Source organism: Pseudopipra pipra, chromosome 13, assembly GCF_036250125.1.
Source record: "Pseudopipra pipra isolate bDixPip1 chromosome 13, bDixPip1.hap1, whole genome shotgun sequence".
Lineage (NCBI taxonomy): Eukaryota > Metazoa > Chordata > Aves > Passeriformes > Pipridae > Pseudopipra > Pseudopipra pipra.
Genome location: NC_087561.1, coordinates 776,115 through 800,038, shown reverse-complemented (window position 1 = coordinate 800,038; position 23,924 = coordinate 776,115). Strand labels below are relative to the sequence as shown.

The 23,924-nt window shown below is 57.6% G+C and overlaps 1 protein-coding gene across 4 annotated transcripts in view; it reads right to left on the bottom strand.

The window, feature by feature from the left end:
• Positions 1-14,241: 14,241 nt before the first annotated feature.
• Positions 14,242-23,924, bottom strand: part of STARD8 (StAR related lipid transfer domain containing 8) — a 44,921-nt gene continuing 35,238 nt past the window's right edge. For all 4 annotated transcript variants that reach the window (XM_064669519.1, XM_064669520.1, XM_064669518.1 and 1 more), the window contains 11 exons: positions 22,179-22,242; positions 20,509-21,884; positions 19,698-19,871; positions 19,054-19,213; positions 18,583-18,781; positions 18,272-18,482; positions 17,955-18,069; positions 17,438-17,653; positions 16,906-17,123; positions 16,571-16,747; positions 14,242-16,025 (listed from right to left, as the gene is read on the bottom strand). In XM_064669519.1, the coding sequence (XP_064525589.1) occupies positions 15,908-16,025; positions 16,571-16,747; positions 16,906-17,123; positions 17,438-17,653; positions 17,955-18,069; positions 18,272-18,482; positions 18,583-18,781; positions 19,054-19,213; positions 19,698-19,871; positions 20,509-21,884; positions 22,179-22,242 (3,028 nt within the window). In that variant the 3' untranslated portion in view covers positions 14,242-15,907. The remainder of the gene's footprint in view (positions 16,026-16,570; positions 16,748-16,905; positions 17,124-17,437; positions 17,654-17,954; positions 18,070-18,271; positions 18,483-18,582; positions 18,782-19,053; positions 19,214-19,697; positions 19,872-20,508; positions 21,885-22,178; positions 22,243-23,924) is intronic.

Below are 23,924 nucleotides of genomic sequence, written 5' to 3'. Positions count from 1 at the left end.
TCCGCCATCCCTGCCCTCTACTGCTCTCCTGCTGGCCATAAAAATATATAGAATATAGAACATTATTTTATGACATACTATAAAAAAAACCCCAACCTGGAACTAGGAGACACGTGCCAAACCTCAGCAGCACATGCAGGAATGCCTTTGTCCCAGCTGTTGCTGGATTGCCTGAGCTCTTCCCAGAAGAGTTTGAAGGCTTTTCAGGACAGGAACCTTGTTTTCTTGATTTATTGATTTTTTTTTGCTGGCACGGGGCAGCAGTGGTGGCTGTGGCTGCACACGGTCAGTGATGCCTTCTGTCCTTTGGGTCCCATCTCCTGGGCTGCTGCCCAGGGCTCCCCAAACCAGAGCATGGAGAGTGGGTATACATGGAGCTGGAAATTGTGAGGAGGGCGAGAGGCAGGGGCCTCCCATTCCCCACCAGAATGCTGCCTGCAGTTATTGCTCCTCAGCTCTTGTTCCTTCACCTGTCAGAGCCCTCTCCTTCCTTCCCCAGGGCTGGCCTCCCTGTGCCCACCCCGGACCTCTTGGCTCTTCCTAGGGTTTCACTGAGGCACTGGTCCCTGCACAGGCAATTTGGGGAACCCATGGGCAGGGAGCTGTCTATGTTTCCTATCAGGGCTGACGTCAGACCCCTAAATCACTGAGGAATGTTGTCCCACACCAGTACCCACAGCCCCAGGCACTGGTACCCACACCCCGAGGGGCCAGCCTCTGGTCCTCCCTCATTTGCCTTCCCCTCCCGGGCTGGTGAAACATCCCAACAGCCCTTCAGCCCCAGCTCCATAAACCTCCCGATTCATTCCGCAGATATTTCCTGCACTGGGGCTTTCCGCAGCATCTGCTGGTTTGAAGTGCTCCGTTTATTCGTCCTGGGGGCACCATTACTTTCTGCTTTAGCAGTTCTGCCTGCTCTGAAGTCTCTGCCAGGCTCCATCCACGGGAGAGAAAATTGGTGAAAGAATAATAATGATGATTGTTATAAATATATATTTCATTGCGGTGGCCCTTGGTGCACGTGTTCGTCACTGACGAGGAGACCAGAGGGCGAGGGGGGATCGCTCGGCTCCCAACAGGCTCAGCGGATGTGTGTCCTCACCCTGCTGCCTCCTCCTCATCTTCCTCCTCCTCCTCCTGCTCCTCCTCTTCTTCCTCCTCCTCCTCTACCCAAGGCACTTGTCAGGACACCCCCCATCTCTTTTCTCAGAAGGTCTCTGGTGGGTCAGGGGTCCAGGAGTACTGGACATCTCTGAAGGTGGGTTCCTGTCTGTCCTGACTGTGGGACATGTCCCGGGCAGGCTGGAGCTGCTTCCGAGCTCATCCATCTGTTGGGATGGATGGAGAGAACAGTTGAGTGGGGAATAGCAGGCAAAGAGCCTTGCACAGAGGGGCATGGCAAGGAGGTGCACAGCCATGGATCCTGGCTTCTGCTTCAGCTTCTCCATGGATTTTTGCTCTTGTCCAGCTGACTGAAAACACAAATCACTAATAATTTCACCCATAAATGATCCACATCAGCACCAGCAGCACATTTCCCCTCTCCTCAGGGGATTATCCAACCAGGGCCTTTGTGAGGGAGTGCAAAGGATCCCTCCCCTTGTTTCACCATCTGTGGATGATCCCCTTCCCTCACGTCCTCAGCTGCAGCCGCTGCAGCCTGAGGATGCTCCAGGCCTGTGTCCCGGCCCTTGTGGCCACTCAAACTCCTCCACTTCCATTTCCTGCTGCAGAGAGTTTCAGGTATTTCCTGTAGACACTTTAAAATTCCTCGAGGGCTTCTCCATTTCACCCACAGTGGGATAGCCTGGAAGCAGGACAGCGGGAGCCATGTGGAGTGGGGTACCTGGGAAGACTTTGTACAGATTAGCATTCCTTGGCTCATTTTCCACTGGCCTTTACACTTGGAGCAGCTCTCCCCTCCCTGCAGATCAGACCAGATAGTTGTACATGGGCCCTCCTGAGTCTGAAAATCAGTAAATGCAATTCCATCTGCCATGAGGATAACATTACCACTGCCAGATTATCCCTGTTCCTGGGCTGCAGCTCGACCAGAAACCATCTGTATGGCAGGGGCTGTGCCAGGGACACACAGGGACACATGGAGAGCACCAGCCCCTCGTGGGTACTGTTACCTACAGATGGAAATTCATCTCCAAGGTACTTGATCTTCCCTAAACTCCTTTGCTGTAACCCTTCCAGGGGACATCTGTTAAATCCCTCCGGGGATGGTGATTCCACCTCTGCCCTGTGGAGCCTCTTCCAGTGCCTCACCACCCTTTTGGGAAAGAAGGTTTCCCTAATATTCAGCCTCAATCTCCCCTGGCACAGCTGGAGGCCGTTCCCTCTCCTCCTGTCCCTTGTTCCCTGGGAGCAGAGCCCGACCCCCCCCCGGCTCCCCCCTCCTGTCAGGAGGTTGCAGAGCCAGAAGGTCCCTCCTGAGCCTCCTTTTCTCCAGGCTGAGCCCTCCCAGCTCCCTCAGCCGCTCCTGCTGCTCCAGCCCCTTCCCAGCTCCCTTCTCTGGACAGGCTCCAGCCTCTCAATGTCTTTCTTGTCTCTCCAACCCTACATTGTGGAGCCCAGGAAGGTGGGAGAAAGAGATGGAAATACATCAACCACGAGAGCTTGTGCAAACATAAATGCAAAATCTGGGACTTCTTTTTCCTCATTTGCTGTTAGATTGGCCATAATCTCTTCTGGAGCCTCCTCCCAGCTTGGTCAGAGGTGGCAGAGCTCTCCTGTTCCCCCTGGAGTCACAGGATTCTTCCCTTCCTCCCATGCTGCAGCTCCCAGCAGAGTCCTGCTGTGGCCATCCCAGCCTCACACTTGCCAGCAGAGCCTTCCCAAACACCCCAAGATCTGTCTCCAAATGTAAACAGACATTTCCATGGAAAACCCAGAGCCCAGCTCAAGCAGCAGGTCAGGGATGTTGGCTGAAAGGCTGCTCTGGAGCCCAGGGAGACCCACACAGCCCAGAGGGTCTCGGCTTCCCTTGTTTGCTCACAAGGAAGTTGGTTCTTACGGCAATTTGTGCTTCCATAAACGTGAAATAAAATCCATTCTGCCCTTTCCCAGCTGGCGTCATCCCCATTTCCCTCTGTTTATCACATCATATCCATCGCCCTGGCAACCGCGGCAGCCCAGGAGGGGATGTTGGTGGCAGGTGGGGCGTGCGCTGGCCCCGCACCCCGAAACAAAGATCCCGCTTTCTCACGGGCGTGTGCAGTGACCGACCGGAGCGAGGCAGACTGGGAATAAACCCAAGATGGGGGCAAAACAGCTTCGGAAGGGGGTGCTTTTGGCAGCAGCGGGCGCTGGTCCCGGGCAGCACCCACGGGAGTGCCTCTGGAGGTGTCTGTCCGTGGGATCCGCGGGCGGGGACGTCCATCCCCACGGCCCAGCTCCGGCTCCGGGACGGACACAAACAGGAACCCCAGCTCGGAGCGGGGAGTTTGGGAGCAGTCTGGGGACCTGGTCCCAGGGCAGGTCCCTCTCTGCACCCCGTCATGGGGCCCATCCTCCGCCCGCGCCTCCCCTGTCCCGTCACGCTCCCCGTTCCCCCTTCACCCCCTGGATGCGCTCGGGAGCCCGTTTCCGCCGGATTCCTTCCCTTTAGCCCCGGGTCGGGTCGGTTCCAGAGCTCATTGTCCCACCGCTCCCCGGAGAGCCCCCGGACCCTCCGAGGGCAACGCAGCCCGTGGGGCTCCCCCTGCTCCAGGACTCGCGTCCGTCCCGGAGAGATTCCTGCAGGACCGACAGCCCGGCCCCACGCGCGGTCTCCGCCTGCCCCCGCGCGGCGGCTGCGGGCACGGACCCGCACCACGGACGGACCCACGGACGGACCCACGGACAGACCCACGGACGGACCCGCGCCCACAGACAGACCCACAGCCATGAAGGACCCACAGGTGGCTCCACAACAGTTTGAGAGAGATGAGGGACACAGGCAGGGAAGCACAATGGGAAAGAACAGAAGGAAATGCTGAACCACTGGGGAGATTTACTCAAGAGAGAAGACTCAGACTACTCAGAGGCAGGGGAGGCCCTGGCACAGGTTACCCTGAGAAGCTGTGGCTGCCCCATCCCTGGAAGTGTCCAAGGCCAGGCTGGACAGGGCTTGGAGCAACCTGGGCTAGAGAAAAGTGTCCCTGCCTGTGGCAGAGGGGTGGAATAGATGATCTTTAAGGTCCCTTCCCAACCCAAACTATCCTGCGATTCCTTGATTCTATGAGATGGGATGTAACCATCTTCAAAGCCATGAGCTTTGGGGCTTGTACCAACCTGGCACCAACACAGGCCCTTTAACTTCAGCTACTTGTGCCAGTGGGGATGCAATGGGTCCTGTCTGTGCTGGGAATGGGATCTCCTGGAGTGTCCAGAGCCAGCCTCATCTGGGCTGGCCCTGCAGGCAGCTGCCTTCTCTCCCTGCCACACACTCTCTGTGGGCACCAGAACCTCACTGCCATGTGCCCAGGAAGGACACAAGGACTGTCCAGCAGCCAACAGAGGAGTTTGAATGCCAAGGTTCCCCAGGGGACACTTGTGCAAGAGTCACGCTGGCACAGTCAGTGAATGAAGATTAAACAGCCTGAGGAAGTTGCTTCACCTCTTATCAGAGAGTTGCTCTCCCCTCTGCTGCAGTGATTCATGCTCTGGTGAGCTCTTCCCACCTCATCTGGGATGTGTTACAGCCCTGGACCCCACTCCCTCTCCCTACAGATGGGGATTCTCATGGAATGTCTGCCTCCTCCTCCTCTTTCTTCTCCTCCCCAGTGTTTCTGTTTCTCAGGTGTCCCCTGCCCACATAACACAGCTGTCCCCTAAGCCGGGTTCCCTTTGGCTTGTCCCCAGCTCTGGAGCCAGCACTGGAAAGGGGATGATCCCCAAAGGCTCTCTTTATTCCAGAAGTTGTCCCTGCCCACTTCTGCCTGCAGGCCCCAGCTCTGCCTGCCTGGGTTGGTTGCAGGTCCTCTCCCAGGCCAGTGTAACTCTGCCCTGGAAGGGGAAGGAGGCAGACATCCAGATTCCAGGGAGTGAGCCCAAACCCACTGGAATCCTCGTGACAAGCTGGCAGCTGACATTTCAGAGGGGACGAGCGCATGCGAGCTTTAATTTATCTGTCTCAGAAGCACACACATCTTTCAGAGCCAGGGACAGTGGTGACTGGAGGAGGCAGCAGAGCTAAATCAGATGCCAAACACTGATTCCTCCGCACATCCCCAGGGACTGACAGCTGGAGTCACTCTCACCATCTGTCTTCCCACTGCAGCCCCTGGAGAAGGCGCACTCCTCCAGCTAACGATGGAGACAGTGAGAGAACAAATGCGTTCATTTCCAGGCCTATGGATTTTCCATTCAGGGATTTCGGAAACACACTGCACTGGGGAATGTGTTTTGCTCATCCCAGTAATGCAGCTCTTGTGCTTTGCTGTGTAACAGGTGACACCGATGGACTGGCTTCTCCCCATCCCCTGCCCAGGGCATCCTTCAGGCAGGTGTGGCTGGGCTTTCTGAACCTCAGAGGGAAAAATGTCTGAAAGACTGGATTTATTGTTCCTCATGATCTTGCCCTCATCCCAGGCGAGCTTGGAGACCAAAGGGTTGGCCAGAAACTTGGGACACATGATAAAAGCATTTTGTTTCCAGATAGGACAGATCTTCATGAGAATGAGTCCAGAATTAATAAACCATCAACCAGCAGCCAAGTGTGTTGTGTTAACTCAGAAGTACTGAGGTCGTGGTGAATCACTGGGAGTCAGGGATGGGGGGGGGGGGGAGAAACCAGCTCGGAAAAACACTGGGTTAGACCAAACCTGGACGTGAACCTCAATTCTTTCTTCATGGCTGAAACTACTTAACAGTTTGTGTTCCTCTCATTAGAGCTCCACTCCCAGGAAAACTCCCAGGAAAGTGGGAGGGGAAAACCGCAGGTACCGCAGGAACCATCCCAGCCCCGGGGGATGCAGGAGCTGGGAGAGGGGGTGGGGGGCTCGGGCAGGTCTGGCTCCTGGCCTCCTGGCAAAGCCCCCCAAGGGGATCCCAGAGCCCTGCCCTGGCTCTGCAGGGACCTGTCCCCGGGGCCGGAGGTGATGCTGCTGTGCTGGATAAGCTGAGAGGGAGGGCCGTGGGCTCTGAGAGGGAGGAGGAGGCTGGAGCACCCTCCTGCTCTGCCCAGCTGGTCCCCTCCATGGCAGCTGTTCCCCAAAGGGTTTCCATTCGCCAGTGGCAGAGCACTTATGAAATGTGGGCCCATATCCCTTTTAGAAGTTTCCACTTCTCTTTGCAGAAGTTTTCCAGGTTACAGGATCTGGGACTTTGGGAAGCTAGCTTGGTGGTGGGGTGACATCCAAGTCATAGTTCTCACATTGCAAGGGAGCTGTGGTGAGAAAAACCCTTCTCCCCAGCTTTGCATATTAATTTATTATGATTTACAGGCTAATCCTGTGCCCCTCCCTGCACCCTGACAGCCTCAGCACCCACCCACACTTGAATTACCTTTTTCCATGCAGAGTCTAGCTTAGACCACCAACAGCAGCACTAAGGCCTCCTCTACCCCCTGCCCTCCCTGTCTCAGGGAACCCCCTCCCTCCGCTGGGAGGGGGCTGGGAGCAAACCCCAGCTCCCAACATTCCTGTGCTTGGGGGGCTCAGCGTCAAACCCCAACCATGGCCCAGCCACAGCTGCCCTCTGCTCTTCTGCCTCTACTCAGCTGTGGCCCTGCCACGCTCTCCCTCAGTCCTCCTTCCCATGCTCCTGTTCTGGCAGGTTTTCCTCCCCCCAGCCCTCTCTTCCTCAGCCCCTGCAGAGATGCAAAGGTGGCTCTGTTTGCGCAGGCACACCAGGCATGCTGGCACCTCATTCTCCTCCTGTCCTCCCTGTGGGTCCCTGACCTTCTCCCTCACTGACCCCATCCCAGTGTCTCTGTTCCCTGGGCTGCCATTCCCACAAGCTCACCACTACCAGCTGCTTGGCTCACTTCACACCTTAATCCTCACCTGTATCTGTTCGACAACACTTGCCCTTTGGTATTTGCACACCCACACTCCCCACACTCCCCACACCTGTATTTAGCTGTGCCACCAGTGGTATCCATGAATCCCTCAGGCACTGCCTGCAGCAGGATCATCCCTAAGGCTGATGAAAATTCCCAGAGGCTGCTGGACAGAGGGTTCCTGCCCTCATGCCTCAGAAACCCTCTGCCTTTCCTTGGGAAAAGCTCTTGGGCAATCCCAGCACCATGGCAGCTAATCCAGCTTCTTGGGGGTGAAAACCAAGATGGGAGAATGGATATATCAGCTCTTCCAAGCTGCAAGAGACACCAAACCTGTTGGATCAAGGGTTCAGACATGCCCCACTCAGGCCAGCAATGTTTTATTCAGTGCTGATTTGCAAGTCTCTGCATTCACAAGGATATTGAAATGACTCTGGTTTCCAGCAATGGCAAAGCCAGGCTTAAGCAGGATGGGAGGGAGCTCATCCACTCCCGACAGCTCGGCTCTCTTGGCATTTTACACTAGAGCAGAGAATAGTTCTGCAAACAATGAGCTGAAAAGTGACATATCGCCCTCCCTTGTTTTCCCATCCATCAGCTGAATTTTGCCTCTTCCCTAATTCCTGAAAGGCTCTCCTTGTAATTAACTTCCCCGGAACATGTGAGCCCCACGGTGCTGTGGGATCCCTGGCACAGAGGGGGATGAGCAGGTCGGTCCGTGGGCAGCTGCGATGGGCTCTGGGAGTGTTGTTCAATCCAGATGCACTTTTTACTGGATTTTGTTAAATTAAACGCATGATCCCATATTATCTGACCCAGCTCCGAAGTCTCCCAGGCCCAGGCAAACTCTGCTGCCTCAGCTTTCCATTTCCATGTTTATTTACTGCCTTTCAGATCGCCTGAGCTGCACAGTGCAGCCTCTGATGAATAAATAACCGGTGCCCTTGCAGGCCAGATTGATTAGATGGATTTAATTAATGAGCCCAGCTCCCCTTGAGGACTCTCCCAACTAAAATACTGGAACCAGCCAGTGTGTGACAGCGCCAGGACCCATTGATTTAGGGGAATATTAATGAGGATCACTTAGTGACTTCATCGATGCCGTAACAAGGACACCCCTGAGGACAGGAGAGGCTGTGAGGGGTCAGGTCACGGCTGGTTCATCACACGGGGATTGTTCCCTCCGGCTGCTTGGCCACAAACATCCTGCAAACATCCATCTGTCCTCCCCATCCCAGCTGGACCCGTGTGGCCAGGGAGACAGGGAGCCAGAGCTGCCAGCTCACTTCCAGCGGGCACTGGGGGCACACAGGCACTGGAAACAATAGGGAAAAAGGCACAACCCTGAGAGGACACAGTGGGGGTTGCTCCACACCAAGGCCAAACCTGGGGGAATGCAGGAGAGGGAAAATGAAGCAGGATCATGAAGCCCACTCTGGATTGGGATGAGGGGAGCTGGGCAGGGGCAGGGGGAGCTGAGCAGGGCCAGGGAAAGCTGCCAGGGCCAGCCTGAGCCCCCACGTGCCAAAGGCCACCTCTCTAATGGAGACAGACGTGTGACAGGGTGCCCAGCCCAGCTGCCCCCGCTCCCCAGCTCCCAGTGCCATGGCAGATGGCAGCCCCCACACAGAGCTTGCCCCACCAGCCTCCGCAGCATCCCGAGAAGGTGCCGCATGGGTTTATTAATTAGTTCATTAAATTATTGCTGAAGTTAATTGAGACTCACGTGTTCCCCCCTCCAGCTGCCTCCCAGCCGGCCGTGGCACAGGCAGGAGCTGTTGGTGGCATCGGGAGCGGGCGGGTAATGAGCTGCCATGGGGAGCATCCAGTGCCGAGCGTGCCGTGCCACCTGCCCTGTCCCTGTGCCACCTGCCCTGTCCCTGTGCCACCTGCCCTGTCCTTGTGCCACCTGCCCTGTCCCTGTGCCACCTGCCCTGTCCTTGTGCCACCTGCCCTGTCCTTGTGCCACCTGCCCTGTCCCCCCTCTGCCTGGCACAGGCGGCTGCCGGGCTCATCACAGTGACGATTGTCAGGTTTTAATTAGTCTCCAACACGATTCCTGTCACAAACACTCTGCTGGGGGTTGTTTGTTTTAATTTGATCAGGGACAGGCACAGAGAGGAGGAAGGCGGAAGGTAATTAAATTTGACTAAAAATCTTGGAACGCCATTAAAGCGGATGTCCTCATTTGCATAATCCGCTCCCCGCGGCGCCCAAAACTGCCACCAGTTTTATTGTGACTGGTTTTCCCCCCAAGAGGACGCTGCCCACCCGCGGAACCTGCCGGCATGGCCGAGCGAGGACGGGGATGTGCAGAGAGAGTGGGAGAAGTCCGGTGGGGAAAGGGAAAAATTCCTCGCTTGCTTTCAGCAATTCGAGGGGCTGCAGGCGAAGTTGTTAAAGCACCAACAGCTGGGTTGGGTGGGCAGATCATCAGCACATGGGGTGCTCCTCTGCTGGAGCCTTCTGGTAATGGTGCTCTAAAGCGCTCCCAAAGTGCTCCAGAGCAGCTTGGCGTGGATGTCCGAGTTCCTGCGCAGGGACCAGGGGAGCAGCAGAGTGCCATGTCCTGCTGTGGGCAGGACACCAGGAGCAGGGGCAGAGCAACAAGACAACCCAGCCGGCTGTGCCTGCAGATCCCAGCCTTGGGAATGCCGAAGCTCCCGGAGCTGGGGATTCAGTCCCCTGCACGAGGCCAGACAAGCAGCAGGCGGGTGGGGCCGAAACGAGCGTTTCTCTCCTCATTTCGTGGCTTAAGCAGCAACTTTTGCCCTTTGGTGCTTCTTTTCCCTACCTGCATTTCCCTGTTTAACGTGGAGAAAGCTCTGTTCTGCATTTCCTGCTTGGCTGTCCACAGAGTAATTACCTGGTAATTATTTCTGCTCGTTGGCAAGTTGGTTCTAATGATGTTTGCTAAAGGTTTGATTATTATTGCAAACGTTGTTTCCACATGTGGAGCTGGGGCTGGGATGCCAGGAGTGTTTCTGGGAAAAGCAGGTTTTCCGGGGAGGGGCTGTACTTTCTGGAGATATCACAGTCAGAGCTGGAGGTTGTGACGCTGTTGGGTTTGGGGGGGGGGGTGTTATATTGATAAAATAATGAAGATGATAAGCTCACACCAGGTGACAAACAGGGATTTGATGATATAGTAAAAATCCTGGATAGTTTGGGAAGAAACACAGAGAGGAAGAGGGGACAGGGGTGTTGGGGGAGCGGAGACAAGGAGGGACATCTGCTTGCTGTCCCTAGGATGTGTTTACAGCCAAGCAGAGCCCTCTGGCTGTTTAAAGCAGGAGCAACCTGCCAGAAATAAAACCTTGGAATAAAGGAAAGGGAGAAATAGTGCAGAGATGGAGCTTCCATGTGCTGGAAAGCCAAGGGGTCATCAGTGTCCATCCAGGTGCTGTTGGAGTAGGAGAGGCTCTTGCAATATAAATACCACACAAAGAAGGGGCTAAAGAGAGCCAGGATTGGATAAAGAGGCTGAGCCCCCACAGGGGCACTGGAGGGGAAAAAGGGACGTGAGGAAAGTGTTGGAAGCTTTTAGCAGCTGAGGATGGCTAGACCAAGGTGCTGAAATGCCATCTCCCAGCTGGGCTCCCGAGGCAGCCCTTGAGAGGGCACTCATGGGGGAGTTGCCTCTTCCAGTGGCACTGAGGAAACTGTTTCTCTCCCTGCAGTGCCAGCAGAGCAGGCTCGGGCTGGCAGGAGCCCGGGGTGTGCCAGCTGTGCCAGGAACACACACACCTCTGTCAGGTGACGTGGCATGTTCCTTCCCTGAAAGGAGGAAGAGATTCCTTTGTCATGGCCCCCAGCAGAAACAGGATGTCATAAAAACGAGTTGCACTTGTGAGCAGGGTGCTGTGTGTGGTCACCCTGGGCGTGCCCCGGGATCCCTCGGAAGCTGCCCCGGCTCAGAGCGCAGCAGTCGCGTGTGCTGAGGAGGGACCGGCCGGGGACAGGGGGATGGGATCCCCTGATGGCTTCTGCAACACAGCAGGGATCCACAGGGAATCCCAGTTAGAATCCATGGGACTGCGGGGTTGGCTGTAACTGAAAGGAGAGCTGGAGCATCCTCTGAGCACCTTTCCCAAATGTTCTTGTAGTTGTGCTGCCTAAAACATATCCTGTCTCCAAAGAAAGACTTGGTCTCCCATTTCTTCTAGTCCCCAGGTCCTTCCCCTTCCCACAGGGACCATCTGGCTTCACTTACCTACAGAGTCTGATCAGACTTATGCAATCTCTGTTTCCAGAACGACTCTGCCCACGTTCCTATTTAATTTTCAAAGCACCAGTTAAAGCAGTGTTTTCTCCCATTTGCCCTCTTCCATCTCCTTTCTACCTGGAGGAAGGATCCCCTCCTAGATCCGAGGACAGAAAAGGAATGCAGGGCCTGGCCGAGGTGCCACCAGCTGGGAGCTGCAGATGGGTAGCCTGTGTTCTGAAGTGGGCTGATCCCTCAGGATTCCTGCTGGGACCACTCACCATCCCACAAGAGGCCACATGGCAGGCCCCTGTCAGAGCTGGGTGCGTGATCCCAGCCTGAGGAGCTGTGTCCATCAGGGTGCTGGGCAGGGCTGGGAGTGCTGCACAAGTTCACAGCACTTTCTTTTATAAGAAAATGAACACTTTTGCCCCAAAGATCCCATGGCTAGGGTCAGGCAGTGAGGATACCTGAATTCCTATCTTGTCCTTGGACCAGACAATGTCTGTTCCACAGGGATGCTGGGACCAGTGTGCCAGTTTGCGTGACTGCCATCCCGGGCAGGCAGCATGGGTTTCGTCTAGAGGGGGAAAAAGCACCAGGGAAGCCAGGCCTGGGTGAGAACCAAGGGATTATCCCACTGGAAAGCAAAGCAAAAGGGAAAAGCTGGCTTGGTTTGCTCAGACATAACACTGTCCAGTGATGTGGCCATGCTGGAGCTGGAGCTGGGGCTGCCCAGCACATGACTGCGGAGCTGTGCCATGGAGGTTACACCTTTGGGATCCCGGGATATAAATCTATGCTACACGGTTGCACAAGCCCTTCCTGAGCCCCCCGGGTCTGTATTGTAACATCCTGTTGGGCTGCACCACCCAGGGATTGAGCCCGTGTGGGGAGGTGTCCGACACACAGCATCTGGGGCTTGGAGGGAGGTGTGATCCCAGGGTCTGGACAAGGATTGCTGCCAAAGGGTGGGAAATTTCTGGCCCATTAACAAAGCTCACATTAAGAAATACAAATGTGGTGTAAAGGTGCTGTGACAACAGGGGGTGAGCAATTGTACTGGGCATCTTTTCATTAGTATTACTGGTATTTTCTTTTTAATTATTAAACTTCTATATCTCAACCCACAAGGTAAGAGCTTCCCTTTTCTTTCCCGTTCTCCTCCCCTTAGTGGGGTTGTGGGAGAGAGTGGCTCTGTGGTGCTGAGCTGCTGGCTGGGGTTAAAACCACAATGCGGATGCAGGAAGGGAAACCAATTCACTCCTATTCCCTGAGAAAGTTACTCCAGCCCACTGAAAGCCCCCCAGCATGAAGATAGTGCTTAAATCCCCTGGGACAAGAGGGTCTCTCCTGGCTGGGGCTGATTTAGGGCAAGGGAAGCACTGTGCCCATGTGGAGGGAGAAGTTGCAGAGCTGTGGGGGCCCCATCCTGGTGCAGGTGTGACACAGAGTGATGTCTGTTCCTGAGGGGCTTGTTGGATTGGTGGTGGGGGCCACATAGATGTTGTGTAAGTGGTGGGGGTCACGTAGATACTGGGTAGGTGATGGGGCCAGGTAGACTCCACTAGCCAAGACCCCTGGGTGCTGAGAGCTGTGGCTGAGTAACTCCATTAGAGATTCTTCTGCCTGGGCTGAGATAATGACCTGAGGACCCCAAGGATGAGCAGATGGACAGGCACCACTCCTGGGGCGGGCATGGCCCACACAGCTGTCTGTGAGGGCTACAGCTTCTCTTTGGAATGAGAAAAAAAAATCAATAATTTCCCCCAGATACACATTTTCAAGTATATGTAATGAAAGACAACTGTGTGTCTTCCTCCCTGTAACTGGGCTGTTTGCACTCTAAATACAGTACAGCTCCTACCTGACTGGCTAATAAGGAATGATTTCCTCTCCTTTTATCTCCAATTAAGCTGAACTGAGCCTGGCATCGCCGCTCTGCAGTCATTTCCCAGTGTAGAGGTTTACTAAGTTGTGGGGGTTGGCTTTTAGAAGGCTTGAAAAGATTAATCTCAAATAACGTGCAGGGGAAAAAATGCGGATCTGTGTTAATGTGACTTGGAGGATTTCATTAAAGAATTGATTTTTAAATGTTTGTGCTAATCAGGGGTTAGAGGAAAACGCTCTTGGACTGATCATCTGCTGGCACCGAGCAAAGGTGGATTTGGGAGCGTGGCTGGGGTCTGTGAGCCCCGAAGCCCTGGCATGCCTCCAGCTGGCTCTGCAGAGGCTTTTGGGTGTTCTTTAGTGTCTGCACCCAGTGCAGCACTGTGTAGTGGGGAGAGCCCCTTTGTTCAACTACGCTGGGGACTTGGGACCCGGGCACGGATGTGCGGCAGGACAGGGTTCCCTGGGGCAGTGCCCAGAGGGCCCTCACCCTGCTGCCACTGGGGTGCCTGGGTGGGTCCACAGGGTGCTGCCATCCTGCTGGGACCCTGTAAGATGAGGTGCCAGCTCTACCCTCCACCCTGGACTGGGGAGGGTTCCCTCTCCAGCCAGAAGCTGGAGCCCTGGCCATGGGCATTGCCAGGCTCGGGCTGGATTCCGGACGAGCCAGGGATGCCCACCAGTCTCTGCCCCCTCTGGTGCTAAAAGCCTGAGGAGTCCCACTGCTGCTCATCCCACACTTAGATCATGCTCAGAGAGACACTTCTTCCTCTCCAGACTTGAATCTCACAGCCTTCATCACCATCATCTTCATCTACTCCAGCATGTTCTCCATCACTGCTTCCAGAACAGCGGAGAGAGGTGTCTGCTCCAGGGACGGCGCCAGCACAAAGTGGTTCTTCATCATCATCACTGATGCTTGATTGATGCTGGATGCTCATCTTCCTCCTCAGGCTGCTCTCCCTACAGCAGATGGCAATGCCAGGTGAACCCCAACCCTTGGAAAGGCCCTGGAGCACAGCTGGAGGTGGGAGCTGCTGGGTTTGGGTCCCTTCACCCACACATGGGCAGCCCCAAGGACATGCATTGCTCGGCCCTGGGCTGCTCCAGTGCTGTTGAAACTCTGAGCACGAAGGTTTCTTCATCAGCCAGCAGATCTTGTTAGTACTTTATTAATTGCACAGATGGGAAGAGCAGCCCCCATCCAAGTCAAACAATTGTTGAAGTTTTATATAATACAAAAGTCCCTTAAATACAAAATATCTGGCTCTAAGTGAGCATCACCTGGTGCTGAGCTCTGCCACCAGTTATATATTAATATTCCACCTGTACAAGTATTTATAGATAGAAAAAAAGAAACACTTTAAAAAAATATCAGGAGAAAATTCACTCCCCCAAATGTTAGTTATATTTATATATATATATGTATATATAAAACACATATATATATAAAAACACAGACTAGAGGCTGATTTGTGCTTTTTTCACCAAAAGACAGACAGGACATGTTAGGGCCAAACTGACACTGGGGGTCCCCAGCGCATGGGTCGCATTGCCTTCCAGTTGGAACAATGTCTGGGAATTTGAGTCCCTTCCTGAATGGAGAAACCAGGTCGTCTCCCATGTGCTGACAGCTTCGGTGGACAGTTTCTGCATGGAGGCAAGGGAGGGATGGGAAGGGGAATGGACATCTTTGTGGAAGGGAGAGGGCATAGGCTGTGCCCCTATGGCTGCCCGAAGAGGTGATTCCCGGACAACTCCATCTCCCACCACCCCTGGCAGCCAGGAGGGGATGGGGCTGGACTCAGCAGCTGGCACAGGGGTGACCCAGCCTGGGCAACCATGCTCTGCTGCACCGTTCTCATGGTGCCTACAGCCCCAGGCACTGCCATGGAGCAGCTAGTGCTGCTCTGCCCTTCTTCCCTCTCAGGGCATCGCCCTGAACCCTGATGGCAGCAAAGAAAGGAGAGCTGCTGTTCCAGAGGGTCCCTCCCTCCCACCCTTTGTCCTGCCTTCCAGGCATTGCCCTTTCCCCTCATAGCCCACTTAGGGACAGCTGCTCTGGGGCTCCAGACATGTCCTGCCCCATCCAAACAATGAGTTGGCTGGTTAAGAGGGTTGGTTCATCCAGCCCAACTGAAACCAAATGCACAAGAGGGCTTTTAGCCAAGGAAGAGCGAGGCCCAGGAGTACAGGGCTGCTTCATCCATGAATTCAGCACCAAAGCTGCAACAGGTTCCCTCTGCCCCTCGACACGGGCTGGCACTCAAGCTGTACCTATGTACCTATGGGGAGCCTCCCTCCTCCCAGAACAGCAGCCTCTTCCACTACCAAACTGTGACTCCCTGGCTGTCCCTGCCGGGTGACACCACAGACACACTCCACCCCTCGCTGCCCACCCTGCACTTCCCGACACAGCTCTGCGACCTGCAGACACGGCCCGTCCTCTCTGCTCGATCCTACTGTGTCCTCCCCCCTCGCTCCACACTCCTTCGCCCCCACCATTGCTCCCAGCCGGTGTTGGGACCCAGCTCCTGCCGCAGGCTGCCCTCCTGGGGTCACCCCACAGCCCCTCTTCCTCTTCCCCCACCCCTCCTGTGGGACAGGGGCTGCGTGGCTTTTCCTCTGTGGACCCTCTGCCCTGCAGCGCTTCAGGGCTGGTGGGACAGGGACTGCCCAGCCTGGGGTGAAAGGACATTTATAAATATGTGCCTCTGCCTCCCCCTCCACGGGCACTGCCCACGCCGTGCTCCCTGCCGAGAGCCCCAGTCCAGATCCACGGTGAGTCCACGTTAGGCAGGACAGAGCATCTTCCTGGCACGTCAGATCTTCGTCTCAGGGCCACTGGTACTCAGGGCTGGGAAAGAGTCACGGATCCTCGCCAGCTCCATGGCACAGAGGTGGCCAAAGACTCTGTTATACCACTCGGGAGACCGACCCCTGAAGAAGGGAAGAGGCAGGAGAGGGATGAGTGGGCAGGAGGGATGCTGGCACCTGCCATGGAGCAGCACAGTGCCCCTTGCTGGGGACAGGCACTGGGCACAGCTCCCATGGGGAGGGACAAGGAGGTGATGAACGAGCACCATGTGCCAGGACAGGGACCTGCTTCCCCCATCCCCACCTCAGGCGTGTGGGGAATACCTGTGACCCAACCAGGCTGCCCCTTCTACCAGCCCACCCTCGCACCCCCGAACCCCAGCACGGCTCAGCAGCACCAAGGCCGTGCTCCAGACCCACAGGGAACCGCAGGTGCTCTGCAGGAGCTGCCACCTTGGAGCCATGGGAGGAACTGACTAAGCTGGTGGCTCCTTGTCCAGTCCCCACCCGGCAGGCAAACCCTGGCCCCAGCCCAGTGCCCTCCCCTCGGGGCAGGCAGGACCATGGGGCAGGAGCCAGGCCAGGCCCATGGAGGGGTGGGCAGCTCTGGTGCCCCACCAGGACCTGGTGTTCCGTCCCCACCCCAGTGGCACCGAGGGCCCCGTTACCTGAGGTCAGCCCTGCAGATGTGGGTCACGCGGGATCGGCCCATGGCACTGGGCTCGATGAGGTACTGGGACTTCATCACGACAGCCTTGACGCCTCCCTCCACCGGCACCTTGTCGTGCTCCACCGAGAGGGACATGAGCAGGCAGGCTCCCCGCGGCAGGTCCGTGCGCCAGCGCCTGGGGACGGGCAGGGGTCACTCTGTGCCCACCCACGGGGCCCACAGTGGGACTGGAGGGGTGGGGGAGCCCCCCAGGGGGGGTAGGAGATGGGGCTGGAGCAGGTGGGATCCACCAGACCAAGAGCAAACCCTGTCGGGGTCCCTGCCCGCCCTCACCGGAGCACCATGCAGTCCCTGCGTGGGTGGGGGGCCATGCTGTCCGTCACGTAGTGATACACCTCCATGTCCTGGTCCAGGGCCTCCACCACCTTGCTCTGCAGCAGGTCCTCGTCCCACAGGTGACGCTCCCGCAGCACCCGGTGCAGCACCGTGGCAGGAGGGGCCTCGACCTCCGTGGAGACCTTCCAGAGGCGCAGAGGGTTCCCATCCCCGACCTGAGGGCACAACATGAGGGGCTGACTGGGGATGGGATGGCATGGGATCTGCTCTGGCTGCTGGAGGAGCACTGGATGGCAGCAGCCAGCTTCTTTGCTAATGTGGTGGGCTCTCTGCCAGGACTGCTGGGCCCAGAGCAGCCTCCATCCCTCAGTCCCCTCTCTGGCCAGGGAAAGGGTTGCTGATCCCACCTTGCACAAGAGAACAAGCACCAAGGGGTTGCCAGCAGGTTCGTAGGTGCCTGGAGATCCCCATGGTCACCCCGTACACATTTTCCCCATGTCCCCAAGTCCCTCCACACTGTGGAATTAACCTTTTTGCAGGACAGCTCTGTGTTCAGGGGCCCTGGACTGCTCAGCCACCCCTTGAATTTCTCTGATGACTCTTTGAGCAGGTTCTGGACGCTCTGCTCGAAGTAGGAGTGCAGATCCTTGCTCTCCCCCTGGCATACCAAGTCAGTCAGGGGATGTGGATAAGCATCTGCAGCCATATAGGAGCTGCTCAGCTGCAGCAGGATGTCATGGGAGACCTGCAAACCAAGAACACACATCTTCAGCAAGCCAAATGAATCCTGCAGGGACTTTGTGAGTGTCCTGGGCAGCTAAAGAACCACAACTCATCCCACCAAGGAGTGGGGAGGATGGACACAGCCCCCTGGACATACAGCCTGCACCACCAGGAGATGAAACTGGGCTCTGCCCCTGGGGTGACTGGCCAGTGACAGCTGCCCCACTTAGAGATGGGTGCCCTCATGTCACCCCAGGACTGCACCCACCAGTGAGGTCACACCTCCCACGGGCAGTGCTGGGCTGGACACCACTGCCACCCACCTGGAAGAGCTTCTTGCAGTCGGTGATCATGTGGGAGAGCCCCTGCGTCGCAGCCATGTTCTCGTTAAGGTCCTTCTGGTCCGGCTTCCCCATGGTGCCCCTCTTGTGTATGGCCCTGTGGGGGGCAGGGGGTGCTGGGACCAGTGGGCACCACATGCCCCTAGCCCCCCATGGCTCTGATTTATGTCACACTGGGACCCCCAGTCTGCAGGGCAGAGCAATGGGCTGTGCCAAGAGCATCTGTGTCCCACCATCACCCCATCCCGCTGGCCTCCTCCTGCAACGGGCAGGGAAGGGTGATGGGGAGGTGCCCTTACCTGGGCGAGGTGCTCTCCTTCTTGGACACGTTGAGGTGGAAGATGGAGGGGGCCAGGCACACGGCCAGGTTCCCAGCGGTCATCTGGTTCTCCTCGGCCGAGGCGATGTCGCTCAGGAAGTAGAGCAGGGTCTGCAGCACCTCGCGGTTCTCGTCGGGCATGAGGATGATGGCAGCCTGCACCGCCTGCAGCCGCTGCTCCTTGGACACGACTGCGGGCACGGGGCAGTGCCGGCGTCAGCGGGGCCGCGCCCGCAGCCCCCACCCACCCCCACCCACGGGAGCAGAGGGATGCCCCTCCCCAGCCCTTACACTGGTAGATCTGCAGGAAGGTGTCCGTCAGCTTGCTGGTGAAGATGGGCTCGGGCAGGTCGCGGAAGTACTGCTTCAGCAGGTCGGCCACGTCGTACGCAGACTGCCCCGCGTAGCTGACGTTGTCGGGGCTGCTCTCGTTCATGTGCCGGAGCGCCTGGATCCGGGACTTCACCCCTGACTTACGGAAAATGCCAACCTGAGGGGGCAGAGTGGGGGTGAGTGGGCACTGGCCTGGGTGAGTGCCCATGGGACAGGCAAAGACACCGTCCCCCAAAAAGCTCCTCCCCCTGACCCAGAGGAGACACTGAGTGAGGGATGGCCAAGGGGACACCAGTGGGTGTGGGGTTCCCACAAACAATCCCACCATCTCACTTCACCACACACCACAGGAGGTGAAAGAAGGCACCCCCAAAGCTATTTTTTCTTGTTCCCAAATCCCAGCACCCTGCCCAGCGGTCGCAGCATCACCTGGTCCAGGCACTGGCTGCGCAGGTAGCGCATGGCCTGCTGGATGCTCTGGGGCAGGGGCTGCCCCGTGCGCTGCACATTGACAATGGGTGGCACCCCAAAAACCATCTTGTCCCTGTAGTCGGGGACTTTACTCCTCTTCATGAACTTGGGGACAGTCCTGCAGAGTGGAACAGAGAGAAATCAGTGCAACAATCAGTGCCCTCAACAACCTCTCGCAGGGGGAGCGGGAGCCTGGGAACTCACAAACACGCACACAAACACACACACATACACACTTCTGCCGTCTTTGGAATTCCAGCAGGAATTGCAGCATCTTTTATTAAGCCAAAATGCTTTGATACTTGCCTATGATACTGTCCCACTGTCTCATGCTGCTGCAGCATTTTTAATGCCCCATGAACATCTGCAGCCCCCATGGCTGCAGATGATGCCAGGAGCCCCCTGGATGCAGACAACACCAGAAGCCTGGGGGTCAACCCCAGCTCACACTTGACAGAGCAAAGCCATCTCTTGTTTTGGCTCTTCCCCCTCCCTCTCCACCATCTCCACCCCCTGAAGCTGCCCTGGGCTGGACGCAATGCCCAGCACAGCACAAGCTGCAGCTTGTGGGCACCATCCTGATCGCCTCCCTGCCAGCTCACCACGTCCAGGCTTGCTTGTGGGGCACCGAGTACTTCTCCATGATAGCAGTGAGCCGGAGCAGGGAGCACTTCTGGAGCAGGTTGAGCTGGGCCGAGGACTGGCGGTTGATCTCCAGTGAGGCCGAGTTCATGCTGGGCCGGTGTGAGTTCTGGAAGCTGTGCCAACGCAGTTTTCTGGATGGAAAAAGTGAGTGTGAGAGCTGGCGAGCCCAAGGAAGAGCCTGTCCCTGCCCAGGGCACCTCTGGCTGTGGGGAAGGTGCGGGCACAGCGGTGGGTGCAAGCACATCACTCTCCAGCACCACTAAGCAAGGGCAAGAAAAGCCACAGAACTCAGCAATGGTAGAGTCCTCCAAGGGAAAGCACGTGTGGGCACTGGCACAGGGGAGGCATGTGCCTCCTGCGCTTACGCCTGGTTTTAGTTAATGAGAAATCTTTCAGTGACGGGCCTGTGCGGACGGAGAGGGCTGGCAGCGGTGGCAGTGGTGTCCTGCGACCGCCAGAGCGCACCCGTGCCCCGCTCCCTGCTCGGGCTGCGGCTGCTCCAGCTGCACTTCCCTCGCTCCGCCAGCTCCTGCCTCCCGGCGAGGGGCGATCAGCCAGCCCCCCGAGGACGGGATCGGGGTGCTGCTCCTCCGAGCCATGGGCTGTGCACCCCTCCCCGCTGCCCCATCCCTGGAAGTGTTCAAGGCCAGGTGGGATGGGGCTTGGAGAAACCCTGTCTAGAGGAAGGTGTCCCTGCCCGTAGCAGGGGGGTGGAAAGAGATGGTCTCTGTCCCTTCCCACCCAAACCATCTCAGGATTCTGTGATACCTGCAGGGCCTCGTGAGCGACGCTCCCACCCCCGAATCCCGGCGCTCCCGCGTCTCAATCTCTTCAGCCTCGTTGAGGGAGTTCCCTGTGCTGTCAAAGTCACTGGCGGAGGTGCCTACGTCCGACATGGATTGCTCTTCGAAGTGCAAGTTGGAGGGTTCCCCTCCCGAATCCAACTCCTCCTCATCCTCCTCTTCCTCACCTCCTTCCTCCCCACCCAGGCCGGGGGCGATGGCTTTACACCAGAGCTCCACCTTCTGCTGCAGCCCCCACATGTGCTGCAGAATGTCGTCGAGGTTCTCATAGGTGACCTCCCCGTCCTTGCAGAAATCCTCGCTGCTGCCGAAGTCCGGCACGTTGTCGTAGACGCTGACCCTGCTGCCCAGGGAGCTGCAGGAGCCGCGGCGCCGGCGGGCAAAGCCGTGGGGGGAGGACGAGCCCTCCGTGCTGCTGCTGCTGCCGCTCCTGCCGCCCGCCCCCAGCCCCGCGGCCACGCTCCCCGCGTCCCAGTGGGTCAGGGAACTGCCGCCCAGGGGACACAAGCTCTCGATGGAGAGGGATTTGGGGAAGGTGCCAGGCTTGTGGTCACAGGGGATGTAGACCAGGCAGTCCCCACGGCGAGCCCGCCGGCGCTGGCACGCAGAGGCGGCAGCCCAGGCACTGCTGGCCGTGGCAGCCGTGTCAAAGTCCTCCAGGGAGACTCCGCTGCAGTTGGGGTCAGAGCCCTCCGTGGTGCCCCCGGCGCCGAGCGGGCGGTTAGTCCTGTACGATAGTGAGAAGAAGTGTTTTTTGCCATGGAAAGAGGCAGGTATTCCTCTTTTAGAGGAGTTGGTCCTGGTGGCTGCGAGGTCCCCATTACTCTTCAGGGGGCCCCATCCCGGTGGGAGAGTTTTGCTGCTGTGCAGGGCCACCCTCCTGTCTGGGCTGGCTTTCTCCTTGTCCTTCCTCCGCAGGGACTCGATCCGCTTCAGGAAGCTGCGAGACCGTCGTTTCTTTGGCTTCTCCTTGGAGCCCTCTCTGCGGCTCGGGGGCTGCTCCAGTGAGGAATGCTCGCTCCGGCTGCAGCTGGTGGCACTGGCAGAGGGACGGAGCGGTGACGGGGGCTCGGATGGCGCGGCTGCAGTGCCCAGCGTGCCACGCGTGCCACCCACACTGCCCACGCTGCCCGTGCTGTGCAGGGACGTGGCCTCCTGGTTGGTGCTGAGGTCCGTGAGGACGCTCTCGTGGCTGGACACCGGCCTCATGGTGCAGCTCAAGGCCTCCGAGCCCTGGGAGAGGACATCGGCCGACCCTACCCGGGACCACCTCTTGCTGTCCCTCTGGAAAGCCCACCGGTTGCTGATGGCACACAGGTCTTCCTCCTCAGAGTCTTCATTCTGTAAGTGGTTGAGAACAGGGGATGATTGGAGCCATGGAGGGTCAGCGTGTCCCCCCTGCCCAGGGGACAAGCACCTCAGAGAGGGGCACAGCCGCCGGACAGTCCCCAGTGGGGAGGAGAGAAGTGTGTTCACCCCCTTAAACCAGCCCCAGTCCCATTTGGCAGCAGAGGGCTCCAGGAACCACTCTGTACCAGGATCATCATGGGGCACTCCAGGACACTGTCCCACCGCTGAGCACGTGATCCCCCCCAGCCCCCAGTCCCCTCCTTGCCCTGAGTGCCCAGGACCTACCTGTTTACGCTGAAAGTGAACATCCAGCTTCATGGAGGCACAAGTGTTCAGGGTCATCAGCCTCCTGCGAGAAACAGAAAGGCTTTACCCTGGTCCCAGCCCCGCTCCTGGCCCCACGGCTGTCACAGGGCTGGCTTTGGCTTTCATTTTCCTGCCTATGCCTGTCACCTGTCAACTGCAGCTGTGGCTCCAGGGGCCAGGGGGACACCCAGCTACTGAGGGGACGATGCCAGCAGATGGTAGCCCAAGCCAGGCCACACACATGCCAGCTGCTGGGGCCACTGGTCCTATGAGTGAGCACAGATGACCTACTCCAAGTTATTAGAGCAAAACCAGCTCAAAAGCTGCTGTGGCTGGGCCAGGGAATGACTAAAGGACCCAAAAAAGGCCCAAAAGCTCAGACAGGGCGGGACAGGCCTGTCAGACAGACCTCCCATCACCTCCCACCCTGCTGCACCAGGAAGCGGTGTGGGAATCCCCTCCTGCCCAGCACAGCCGCCTCTCTGTCCTATCGGGAAAACAAGTAACAGACCCTGTTCCCGCCCCTTGTCTGTTCTGGGTGAGAGGGACGGCGCAGAGTCAGCGTGGGGGCACGGCTGTGATGATGTGTCCTGAGAGCCAAGGCGAGGCTGAGTCACCCCCAGAACTGGTGACACACGGCCCGTCCGGACAGAGGGACTATCCAGTCAGTCCCTCCCTTTGGGTGTCAGCTTCTGCACTGGCAGAGTCCATCAGCACACACTGCTCTGCACAGCACACCCGGCTGCAGCTCCCTCAGCTCTTCCCAGCCCTGCTGATCCAGCAGCACCGTGTTCTGGTGGAAAACACATGGCCAGGCTGTGCTGCCTGGCACCAGGACAACGAGCATCACACAGAGTATCGTCACACGGAGCCACAGAACACTTGGAAAGGCAGAAGCCCCGGCTCAGAGCAGCTGACAGTGCGGTGTGCCGGGGAGGGAGGGTCCCACCAGCACAGACCCATCTGCGCTCGGCAAACCCCCGTGTGAGCCACCAGCTCCCGCCTCCCAACCCACCAGGAGCCCCTGCAGTTCCTCATCACAAGGCAAGACCCCCCCTCTGATGCACAGACCTGGCTTCCACACCAGGCTTTAGTCCTGGCTTTAGCTCTCCAAGATGTTACACAGCATCCTCACAATATTGCCCTGGCAGTGCTGGGCAATGGTTGGATTCAATGATCTTAGAGGTCTTTTACAACCTAAATGATTCTGTGAATCTCTGGTGAAGGTGCCCTGGGCAGACACGGCCCCCTGCCCTGGGGATCACTGCCAAAGGATGCCACCTGGAGTGGTGGGAGGGGGCAGGGGAACAGGACAGCAGGGACAACACACCTCTGCTCGGTTTGACAGCTCAGCTCTGACCAACCCAATTCTAGCCGAGCTCTACAGTCTAGTTACCCAAGCTGGAAATTAAAGCACAGCCCAACAGCCCCACAAAGAGAAGAATTATGCCTGGGAAATGTTTCTGTTCTCTAGCAGCTCTGGATGTTCATAAAAAAGCTATTGTTTCCCTGGAACCACACAATACCAGCAGTGCTGCCCAATCCAACTGACACATCCAGAGTCCTCACTGCGGAGGGAGCAACAGCAGCAGAGCAGGCTCTGAGCCCGGCTGAGGTACAAGGTGGGCACCCGGCAGCACCCACCACCCCATCAGCCCAGGACAGCTGCCCCAGCCCTTGCCTGGAGCACATCCCCATGCTGGTTCCATGGCCTGCACTGTGCAG